At 42.5% G+C, this 12,502-nt stretch overlaps 1 protein-coding gene across 1 annotated transcript in view; it reads left to right on the forward strand.

The window, feature by feature from the left end:
- The window catches only part of polb (DNA polymerase beta), a 41,207-nt gene extending 32,221 nt beyond the window's left edge, over nt 1-8,986 (forward strand). The window contains exons 12-14 of the mRNA XM_033013672.1: nt 3,272-3,336; nt 4,479-4,618; nt 8,654-8,986. Of these exons, the coding sequence (XP_032869563.1) occupies nt 3,272-3,336; nt 4,479-4,618; nt 8,654-8,748 (300 nt within the window). The 3' untranslated portion in view covers nt 8,749-8,986. The remainder of the gene's footprint in view (nt 1-3,271; nt 3,337-4,478; nt 4,619-8,653) is intronic.
- Nucleotides 8,987-12,502: the final 3,516 nt, after the last annotated feature.

A 12,502-nucleotide genomic window follows, 5' to 3' on the forward strand; every position in this document is an offset into this window, starting at 1 on the left:
ATCATAGCCTCAAACACATTGCTCCTTCGTGAGACTGGCATAGGGTCTTTGCTCACAGAAGATTCTTAGCAGATCAGCCCTCGTTGTGTGCACTTTGTAAGCAACTCTTGGTCGATGATTATTGGTGTTCAACTACATTGCCTTCTCTCCAGAGACGCTGCCTGCTCCGCTGACTTACTCCAGCTTCTTGTGTCTATCTTCGCTGTAAAGCAGCATCTGCAGTTCCAATCATTCTATTTATAATTTGTATTTGCATAACACTAATGGCCCTGTCCCACGGTGCGAGTTCATTTCCAAGAGCTCTCCCGAGTTAAAAGAAATCAAACTCGTGGTAAGCACGGAGAATGAACGTAGCGGGTACGTCGGAGCTCGGGGACGTCTCTTAGCGGCTCGTAACGCTAACGGCAGGCACTCGGGAAGACTCGCTAATGGCAGGTAAGCTCGGGAAGACTCGTGAAGATTTTTCAGCATGTTGAAAAATGTCCACGAGAGCCCCGAGTACCGACGAGCGGCCATTACCGTAAATCTCCGAGTTCGAATCAGGGCAAACTCGGGAGAGAGCTCTTGGAATGAACTCGTACCGTGGGACAGGGCCATTAAATTGTCAGTAATAAATCCCGAGGAAGATGGATAAGGTCCATCAGACGACATGAATGAATTTGGTGAAGCTGACACAGGCGGCCTTTAATGAAGGAGCCATGTACAAGCAGCTGCTTGTAGATGCGCTATTTAATGCTCAGTGTACATTGAGGAGGATTGCATATCTGTGGTTAGTAATAAAACCAAGTTGGATTATACTTAAGTAAAACATTTCTTCAGCGTGTACGTTATGAACAATGTCACTATCAGCATTGGCGTTGCAGTTTTAGAAAATATATATGAATTTAACAAAATAATATCATATCCTAATTGTATAGAAAATTCAATTGTCTGTCGGCAGGTCAATTTCCCTCCTGGGATAAATAAAGTTCTATCGTATTGTAAAAGTTCTCCTGTAATGAACTGCAGAAAATAGATTAGATATTTTCACTTGCAACTATTTTTCTAAAAGTTGGATTGCAGATTGTTTCATAATGCTCGTGGTCGGTTAGAACTTATGAACAGTACACCCATGTGTCGGAGGGAGATGCAGATATTGGTTTAGATGGAAGATAGACACAAAAAGCTGGAGTAACTCAGCGGGACAGGCAGCATCTCTGGAGAGAAGGAATGGGTGACGTTTCGGGACATTTGTGTCTTAACAGTACACCCATGTATTTTCTTTCTGAATGAACAAAAATACTTTGGATTCAACACTTTTTGCCTCTCAAATGAAATTGCTCCTGTCAGGAACAGTTTGTTGTGCCCGGATGGAGCGTTGTGCATGGATTTTTCAGGAGCTACCTTGTCTCTCAAGCATAACACACACTGGTCGAAACGTCACCCATTCTTTCCCTTGATGCTGCCTCACCCGCTGAGTTACTCCAGCATTTTGTGTCTACCTTTGCTCGTAGGGAGGTTGCACGTTCTCTCCGTGACCTGCGTAGGTTTTCTCTTGGCGCTCCGGTATCCTCCCACATTCCAAAGACGTGCAGGTTTGTAGGTTAATTGGCTTGGCATAATTGGAAATTATCTCTAGCGTGTGTGGGATAGTGTGAGTGTGCGGGGATCGCTGGTCGGCGCGGACTCGGTGGGCCGAAGGATCTGTGATTTAAAGTGTATTAAATATCAACATGCGCCTGCCTGTTCTACCATACCGTTTATAGTCTCTTGCAACTTATCACTATTCTCTTTACATTTCACAATATTGCCACAAATCATCCCAAGAATTATTTTTAAGTGAAACTAAATTTGAAGACGCCAATCTTTAGAGGACAGAATGTTACTTGTTTAATGATGCATAAATTAGTGTTAATGTTACTGTTCCCCACTTGGTGTTTGGCAAAAACCGGAGTTGTTTAAAGATGATGTGGCTTGTGGTGGGAGTGGAATATTTAATCAATCTGTATTATCTAGCTCATCAAGACAACCCCTTTCACAAAGATAGGCACAGAGTGTTGGAGTAACACAAAGATAGGCACAGAGTGTTGGAGTAACACAACGGGTCAGGTAGCATCTCTGAAGAACATGGATAGGTGACGTTTTCTTCAAATCGGAAACATCACCTATTCATGTTCTCCAGAGATGCTCCCTGACCCGCTGAGTTACTCCAGCACTTTGTGCTTATCTTTGGTATAACCCAGCATCTGCAGTTCCTTTATATCACATCCTTTCTCAGAAAACTGGATTTTATTGCAACTCGTTTAAGAAGGAACTGCAGATGCTGGAAAAATCGAAAGTAGACAAAAAATGCTGGAGAAACTCAGCGGGTGAGGCAGCATCTATGGAGAAAAGGAGTAGGTGATGTTTTGGGTCTCGACCCGAAACGTCCCCTACTCCTTCTCTTCATAGATGCTGCCTCACCCGCTGAGTTTCTCCAGAATTTGTTGTCTACTTTTATTGCAAATGATCTAGTTTGATGGTGAAATTCTCTGCACAGTTGCTGCCTGATCTCAACTCAAACAAAACTCTGAACATTAATAGCCCATTATCAGTTTATTTGCACTTTATCTGTTTTATTTATTCATGTGTGTATATATTTATACAATGGTAAATGGACACACTGATCTGTTCAAGAAGGAACTGCAGTTGCTGGAAAATCGAAGGTACACAAAAATGCTGGAGAAACTCAGCGGGTGCAGCAGCATCTATGGAGCGAAGGAAATAGGCAACGTTTCGGGCCGAAACCCAGAAGGGTTTCGGCCTGAAACGTTGCCTATTTCCTTCAGTCTGAAGAAGGGTTTCGGGCCGAAACGTTACCTATTTCCTTCGCTCCATAGATGCTGCTGCACCCGCTGAGTTTCTCCAGCATTTTTGTGTACACTGATCTGTTCTGTATTCATGCCTTCTATATTCTGTTGTGCTGAAGCAAAGTAAGAATTTCATTGTCCTATCTGGGACACATGACAATAAACTCTCTTGAATCTTGATCACCAAATCGTGCAATCAATGAAAAATATTAATCTGTAAGAATGATAGTTCTTCAACTTGTTTACATACTGCACACAATGTACTAGTACAATTAAATCCTTGTTTCCTTTTCATTGCAAATATACCCAAAATAAGTGTCTCTGGTTTTTTTTTTTGCCCGACTGTTCAGGAATTGATTTTTTACTTGTGCTGCTTTTTTTACTGACAATTGATAAAGATTGGTGAATTGTTAACTCTCTCTTTCCCTGCCTTTTTTGAACAGGGTGTCTGCCGATTACCAGAAGAGAGTGATGGCAGTGAGAATCCATTCAGGAGAATTGACATCAGGTGAGTTGATGAAATAATGATTAAACAAAATGCTCTATCCATCGGGTATTGGACCAGCAAGTAGAAGATGGGTGGCACCAGTTAAAAAATAAAGGAACCAGGAACTTTAATTGAACTCACACTAAAGTGTCTGCAATTAATTAAAAACATTAAGATCAAGAAAAGTAGATAAACTATAGATTAAGATAAAGAGAAAAGGGTAGTACGGTGGAGCAGTGTTAGAGTTGTTGCCTTACAGTGCTTGCAGCTCCGGGTGCTGTTTGTAGGTAGTTTGTACGTTCTCCCCGTGACCCACGTGGGTTTTCTCTAAGATCTTCGTTTCCTCCCACACTCCAAAGATGTACAGGTTTGTAGGTTAATTGGCTTGGTATAACCTTGCTGTCTCCTCCCCCTCTCAGCTCTTCCTCAGCCCTTGGGCTCCTCCTCTTCCTTTTTCCTTTCTTCTCCCCACCCTACATCAGTCTGAAGAAGGGTTTCGACCCGAAACGTTGCCTATTTCCTTGCTCCATGGATGCTGCTGCACCCGCTGAGTTTCTCCAGCACCTTTGTCTACGTGGGTAGGATAGTGTTAATGTGCGGGGATCACTGGTCGGTGCAGACTCGGTGGGCCGAAGGGCCTGTGTCCGCGCTGTATCTAAACTAAAACTAAAGTAAAATCAATTTTAACCTTGGAATAAAAATAAAGATGATTGAGAGGAACTCAGCAGGTCAGTCAGCATCTGTGGAGAGGAATAGCCGATGAACAAGTGGATTGCTAAATTGCACATGAGATTAAAACATTAAAAAATGATTTTGTTTTAGTGCATAACTGTAAAAATTAACAATATATGCCGAAATCTAACTCTTTGTTGGCTGTTTCAGGAAGAAAGGCTGTTAGTCTTCAATTGGTTTTATCTCTGCGGTCATTGGGAGCCCTTTGTTGCTTCCAACAATACTGGTCGCGATAGCTAGCTTTGCCATTGCCTTTATGTACTTGTATTCATGTATATTTAAAAGGGATATTCCAAATGGCACTATTTCAGAAATTGGGCAAGTGAACACGATCCCCAACGTGAATGAGTTGAGGAATGAACCATCTCCATTGTTCAATAGCTTATGGTCCTTTGGCTAAAGGTTGCTAACTGTGGACGTTTCACCTGCAGGCTCATTCCAAAGGATCAGTATTTCTGTGGCGTGCTTTATTTCACCGGAAGTGATCTCTTTAACAAGAACATGAGGACCCAGGCCCTGGAAAAAGGCTTCACATTGAATGAGTACACTATTCGTCCATTGGGAGTGACAGGTAGGAGCTGAATCCTTTTGGAAGCATAGAGACACAAGAAACTGCAGCTGCTGGAATCGTGAGCAAAGCATAAAGTGCTGGAGGAACTCGGCTGGTCAGGCAGCATCTGTGGAGAGAACAGATGGACCTGAGGACCTCCTGGTGGGGAGCAGGGGTGCAAAGGGACTAGACATCATGGTGAAGATGTGGAGATGGTGCCTAAAAACTGAGGTAGCTGACATGGTGGAGAACATGTGAGGTGTCTCGGATGTAGATCAGGACTGGACAAGGTAGAACTGAGCTATTTGGAGATGAGTTACTGGAGAGTATTCTGAGGGGTAAGACAAATATATGCATTTGGATAGACAGGGGCTGACCAGGCTAGTCAACATGGTTTTGTATACGGGCGATTGTGCCTTATGAATCTGAGTTTTTTGAGGAGACAAAGCAAAAAGATGATTGAGAACAAGGCCATGGACGTCTATATGGACTCGACAAGCATTTGATAAGGTTTTACATGGTAGGCTGGATTGAGACACTTCTTCAGATGTAGGTTAGATCTTATGGGATTCACAGAGTCAAATAAATGCGCAGTCTTACTCAGAGTAGGGGGATTCAAGAACCTGGGGAGAGAGGTTTATGATGAGATTTGAAACTTAATAGGAACCTGAGGGGCAACCTTTCCCACAGAGGATGGTGGGTATATGGAATGAGCTGCCAGAGGAGGTGGTTGAAGCAGGTATTATAGCAACATTTAAAAAACATTTGGACAGGTTCATAGATAGGGAAGGTTTAGATGGGCATGGGCCAATTGTGGGCAGGTAGCACTAGTAGATGGGGCATCTTGCTCAGCATGGGCAAGTTGGGCCGAAGGGCCTGTTGCTGTGCTGTATGACTCTTATTACTTTATTATAACTATTTTGCAGAATGTGCAAAGTTTTAAACTTATCATTTATTCTCATATAACACTTCAAACCATAAAGGGATTGTAGCCAACATTACCAATGCTGGTCAGCGATATGGGAACAAGAGCGTGCTTAAAATATTGCGGCTAAAATCACTGAATAGCTGACAAAATTATGTGGTCTCAATGCTGGCAATGGTGAGAAGCAGATTACCATAATGCGCCAACTCCAAATTTCATCTGCAAGTGAAAAAAGATCAACAAATATCAAAGATGGACACAAAATGATTTAATAACTCAGCGGAACAGGCAGCATTTCTGGATGGATGGAATGGGAGATGATTCGGGTCAAGACCCTTCTTCAGATGTCAGCGTCTGAAGAAGTGTCTCAACCTGAAATGTCACCATATTCCTTCTCTCCAGAGATGTTCCCTGACCCGCTGAGTTAGTCCAGCTATATGTGCCCAACGTTATCACTCTTAGCGCTAAGAAAATCAAGGGATATGGAAAGAAAACATTTGGATGATCGTATTGAAAAACGTACAACTCTTTGGGCAACTACTCACGACCATACAGGTGTCATGTGTTGACATGTCGCGGGGTGATGCCTGTATGGCTGTGAGTAAGTAGCCACCCAAAGAGTCGTACCTGTTTTTGGTCGCCTCTGGAGTTTCAACATTTTGAGACATTTCGATGACCTGCATATAAAACTGCACACAATACTCCAGGTGCTCCTAGCGCTGTAAACTCCTTGTGTGGAGGAAATTGATAACAATCTGGAGAGAGTAAAGTTGGATATGATTGGTAGGTATGTTGCAAAGCGCACCTGAAGCGTCGTTGAAAATCTGCCGCTGCGGGTGTGCGCGATTTTGGCGCCGTTTAGAGGGGGGCGGGTTTAAAACGCTGTTCAAATCGAAGATGTTCAGCCTAGTTAATTATTAACGAAAAATCGCTGGAAGACCCCGTCGCAAAAGCTATTATTAGTTTTAAAGGCCTCGTATAATGGTTATAGTAGTTTAAAAATAAATCTCTAAACCCGCGACCACCAGCAACCGCAGGGTCTCATAGAGCAAATAATAGAAGGTAGGTTGTATATTTTTACATTAAAAAGGGCTTCTTAAGATCCCTTTATACAAAGTTTAATATTGCGAGTAGCTCATTTTGGGCCCATTATATCCCGCAGTATTTTTCTGGGCATTTGGGGGCACAAATCTACCGCAATGTGAACGTTCCAAACCAGCGCGTTCCACAGGGACCCACTGGAAAGCTGATTTAAAATGGGCATTTATTTACAGCAATTGAACACTAAATTCCTTCCATTTGGTCTATAAATTAATGTAAATGAGATTTAAAAATCATGTTTTATTGTGAATTATTTGTGAATTATTTGGACATTTAGGCTATTTAAAAATGTTAATCATTTATTAAGAAATGGATAGATGTTTAGATCTAGTAATTGAAGTCTGAAATTAGCTACAATTAGGTAACTAACTAATTATATGCTTTAATTTCAGGTCATCCAAGTAAGATTATTTTATATTTGTTTCAGAATGCTTCAATCTATGATAACTGAAAATTTCATTCAGTTCTCTTAATTTTTAAGAAAGTTATGGGCTTTTGACTGTTCACGATCACAGCTTTTTTGTTATGTCCATAGAAAATCAATAGGGAACAAGATGCTCATTTCCGAGTATGAAAATGGCCATAACTTTTTAAATACTTGAGATATGAAAGTGAATTAGGTGTCAAATTAAACTTATTTTTATGCTTTATCTGATGGGATAAATTACAGACTTGATTTTTAAAATCTCAAAATTTTGTAACATTGCTATGATTGGTGGGTGGTTGATGGTCAGTATGGAGTCAGTGGGCCGAAGGGCCTGTCTCAGTGCTGTATTTCTCTTTGACTACAATAGTTTAGTATAATATGTTTATAAAGTTGGGAGTAGAGGATGGGAGGCATATGTCGAGCAGAAGAACTTGGTTGAAAAACTCGTTTGTTATAGATTTGACACCACGTATGTTAGACAACATTTAAAGATGTTGGTTTCAATTAAATACTTTTTTTAATATTTCTCTTCACAAAGAAACCTTAGAGAGAACTCAATAAACGTCTGTACTGTGGTATGATATGTTTTTGATTGTGGTGTGAAAATAGCCGAGTTATATCTACTTCAATGGTTTGGGTCACCCATACTAAGAGAAATGCAATTTAAATAATTTAGTTCTGGGTGGCAAGAAAGGGATGCTTCCACAGATGGTCAATGATGGGAGAGATTCTAAATCACAAGTGGTAAATACATTGAAAACTGAAAGGTCTGTTTCATTGTGAAGTTACATGTGTGGGAAGAAGGTTTCTATGCCAAACTGACCACTTTCTGATGTGAAATGAGTGCGTTAGGCTGCCCTAGACTGCATGGGATACAAATGAATGTCTGGCACCAGACCTACCGGTGAGGTTTTCAAATCCTTTGTACAACATAAGCTGTGGAGAAAAGCACAAAATGCTGGAAGTCAGTGGGTCAAACAGCATCTGGGGGGGGGGGGGAATCGACAGACTAAAGGACCTGTCCCACATGCGTTTTTTTATTTTTTTGGCGACTGCCGGCACCCGTCACAGTCGCAGCAGGTCGCCGAAGATTTTCAAAAATGTTGAAAATCCAGAGGCGACCAGAAAAAGGTACGACTCTTTGGGCAACTACTCACGACCACACAGGCGTCACCCCGCGACATGTCGACACGTGATGCCTGTACAGCGGGTGAGGCAGCATCATGCAATCCTTGCATCTCACCTCCTGAGTTTCTCCTGCATTTTTGTCTACCATCGATTTTCCCAGCATCTGCAGTTCTTTCTCAAACGTGTTGACAGAAGGTGCGCGGCCGTGCCGGGGGCTTGGCGCAGGATGCGGTACGGCCAGAGCTCGCCGCCTGTCGGGCCGGATGATTACGGGTTAGGGGTAGCATTCGGCCCGGGGGCCGTAGGTTGCCGACCTCTGCTCTACACATTGTACAGACAGCACCTGAGGGAAGGATCAAAGCAAGGTCTCTGATGCTGTAAGATGGCAACTCTAGTGCCAATCAGTTTTCTTGCACACTGATGTATTGAGTGAAATGGTTGTTGCATCATTGACATTGTGCTGTGTTGACGGCAGGAATCCCTGGCGAACCACTACCAGTGGAGAGTGAAAGCGACATCTTTGAATACATTGAATGGCGATACAAGGAACCAAAAGAACGAAGTGAGTGATTGCGTGCCACCTGACGACCACGCGCAGTCACCTCACAGAACACTCCGGGGTTCAGTGGGAGCGAGAATGTGCTGAATCTTGACAAGTAAAGAACCAAGTGAAATATTTCAGAAGGAATTCTCAATAACTTTATTCAAGACCTGGGTAATGCGCATATGGCTAGCATGTTATGTATTTATAGAGATCAACTTTTGTACAAGGTCCCATGCAGTAATATCAATAAAGCACAATTAGGGATCTGCGGTGTGGTATTTAATCATGAATGAAAAATAATAAATACAAATATTCACATCATGTTTGTAAAAAGAGTGGAGCAGAAGGGAAGTACTGGTCAGATAACATCATAGAAACATAGAAAATAGGAGGCCATTCGGCCCTTTGAGCCAGCACCGCCATTCATTGTGATCATGGCTGATCATCCCCTATCAATAACCCGTGCCTGCCTTCTCCCCATGTCCCTTGACTCCACTAACCCCTAGAGCTCTATCTAACTCTCTTAAATCCATCCAGTGATTTGGCCTCCACTGCCCTCTGTGGCAGGGAATTCCATAAATTCACAACATCAAACTATGCAAACCACTGCAACATTCACAGTTAGACCGTCTCCAAACTTAACTCAACATCACTGATAATTTCCAATCAATCCCCTTTAATTCTTTTGATAAATGAGTACAGTATATAGATTGTTTACTTAGTTGATCATTGCAAAGACAATAAATATTAGTGTCCCATTGGCTTGTACGCGGAATACTTTCACAAAAGATTTGCAAGAGGTTAACTTTGTGGTGGCAATTTGGGCCATCGTACCTCTGGCTAACGTGGATACTCTGAGTCGTATAGCGCTCCCACCTGGCTGTATGCAGCCATGTTGAGTCAGAGGGTGGTGAACTACATTGCCTCGGAAGGCTGTGGAGGCCAAGTCAATGGATATGTTTAAGGCAGAGATGGATAGATTCTTGATTAGTACGGGTGTCGGGGGTTATGGGGAGAAGGCAGGAGAATGGGCTTAGGAGGGAGAGATAGATCAGCCATCATGGAATGGCGGAGTAGACTTGATGGGCTGAATGACCTAATGCTGCTCCTCTCACGTATGAACTCATGTCTGTCTCACAAGTTAGAGTGATAGTCATCACTTTGGCCCAACCGACCCATGCCGACTAAGATGCCTCATCTAGGGGGATCTTGGCCGGCATAGACAATTTGACCCATGCCGACCTGCCCGCTTTTGGCCCATATCCCTCTAAACCAGTGTCACCTCGCCACATTTGGCTCAGATCCCTCGACATCCAGCTGTCCAAGTTATGATGCTTTAGGTCACCTGCAACAGTGCTTGGGGCATAGCTTCTCTATCCTTGGCACGAGCACCATTCGGCTGCTGTGTCTTGCTCTGTGAGCCTGAACTGTTTCTGGCATGTGTGGGAAGGAACTGCGCGTGCTGGTTTAAACCGAGATGGACACAAAATGCTGGAGTAACTCAGCGGGACAGGCAGCATCTCTGGAGAGAAGGAATGGGTGACGTTTCAGGTCGAGACCCTTCTTCAGACTGTTGATAGAACCTAGATTTTTGAAGAAGGGCTATATTTCCAGAAACTTGAGACGTTGTTTTGATTTGAGTTAAACTATGTGACGTATACTATGAGCCCAGTTCTCTAAAAATCATGAAATATTACCTGAAATTGTTTTACTAATCGAGTGCATGCATCAATATTTTGAGGTTGCATGTAAGTGATGGATGTGTGGTTCTTCTTTCAGTTTGTCAGATCTTTAGGTTGTCTACTCTGTTGGTGAGTTTGTGGGGTGGGGGGTGGGGGGGGGGGGGGGGGGGGAACATGAACTATATATTACGGCTTTGAGGGGAAACATTCATTAGATTTAACGGAGGTTAGACTGCAGGTATTGTAATCTGGAGCAAAAAACAAACTGCACCAATCTCTCCCCCCCCCCCTCTCCCTCAATGTCAGTAAAATAGACAATAGACAATAGGTGCAGGAGCAGGCTATTTGGCCCTTCGAGCTAGCACCACCATTCAATGTGATCATGGCCGATCATCCCCAATCAGTACCCCGTTTCTGCTTTCTCCCCATATCCCCTGACTCCGCTATTTTTAAGAGCCTTATCTAGCTCTCTCTTGAAAGCATCCAGGGAACCTGCCTCCACCGCCCTCCGAGGCAGAGAATTACACAGACTCACCACTCTCTGTGAGAAAAAGTGTTTCCTCGTCTCCGTTCTAAATGGCTTACTCCTTATTCTTAATGAAGTGGGGTGGAGGAACCTCCTGGCTATATCAACGGTGCTGAAGTGGTGATGGTTGAGAGCGTCAGGTTCCTCGGTATAAATCCCGCCAACAATTGATCCTCATCCAGACACCTTGAAGCTGCAGCCAGGAAGGCAGGCCAATGCCTTTAGCCTCAGAAGGCTAAGGAAGTTTGGCATGCCACCTCTCCCTCCTATTAATTTCTACAGATGCACCATAGAAGACATCTAGTCAGGATGCAGGTGGACAAAAATGCTGGAGAAACTCAGCGGGTGAGGTAGCATCTATCAGGATGCAGCACAGCTTTGCCCAACACTGCACTGAACTGCAGACAGTTGTGAATCACGTAGACCTCCCCCGACTCTCAGTCTGAAGAAGGGTCTCGATCCAAAGAAGGATCTCAACCCGAAACATCACCCATTCCTTCTCTCCAGAGATGCTATGCTGCCTGTCCCACCGAGTTACTCCAGCATTTTGAGTCTAGTACTAACTTTTATTCTTGTATTTTATACTTGTCTTATTCTATTTTAGCTTGTTTTTATTTTCTATGTAGTGACTGTTTGTAATTGCTTTTGATTGCTCTTTAATGCTTTGTGTAAAGCACTTTGAATTGCCTTGTTGTTGAAATGTGTTATATAAATAAACTTGCTTGCTAACTTCGGTGTAAACCAGCATCTACAGTTCTTTCTTACACATAGACCAGCCCCTGTTAACTCCTTCTATACTTCCAGTTGATCTCTCAGTCTACCTTGTTTTGGCCCTTGCACTTTTCATGTATCTGCAGTTTCTCTGTTGCTGTTACACTATTCTCCACTCTGTTTATTTTCTCTTCTGCACTACCTGATGTACTCGTGTCTGCCGTGAATCGCTTGCATAGCACGCATCAATGTCTCTTGCTACACACAAGAATTAACAAACACCGATATTCTTGTGAGTGACACACATTCTAGATCGGGTTGAGAGCTGCTTACTTATGGTAATAAAATATGAGTAATGAAAAGTTCTGCTCCTCTCCCAACTTATAAATTGAGTAGCTTATGTCCCATTTTAAGGACAGTATCACTATAATCTTTGTGCTACAAACTTCACAAGTTACGTTCAACTCACAACCTTTTATCCTTTGATGTAAGTGCTGGCGTTTGTGGACATAAACTTTATTTTTCTTTTTGCAATCATTTGCAGAGGTACAAGAAGAAAGAACAGCTTGGTTGACTTTACTGTTGTGTGTGTAATAGTGTGCGTTCTCTTTCACTATACTTTATAAAATATATGTTCCCTTTCAGCTAATAAAATATTAATCTGAATTGACATTGGAAGAAGTTGTATCAAATTTAATTTCACATTGGTCATGCAAAATTCTATTTAATGTAGAAAATAATATGAACATTTGCAGTTCCAGATACAAACATATCACATTTAGAAATAGATTTGAACACTCCACACAACTGCTTAAAAAAATGGATTTTCATTTTTGCGCCATTTCAAATGATTTTGTTTAT

This window comes from Amblyraja radiata, chromosome 39, assembly GCF_010909765.2.
Source record: "Amblyraja radiata isolate CabotCenter1 chromosome 39, sAmbRad1.1.pri, whole genome shotgun sequence".
Classification (NCBI taxonomy): Eukaryota; Metazoa; Chordata; class Chondrichthyes; order Rajiformes; family Rajidae; genus Amblyraja; species Amblyraja radiata.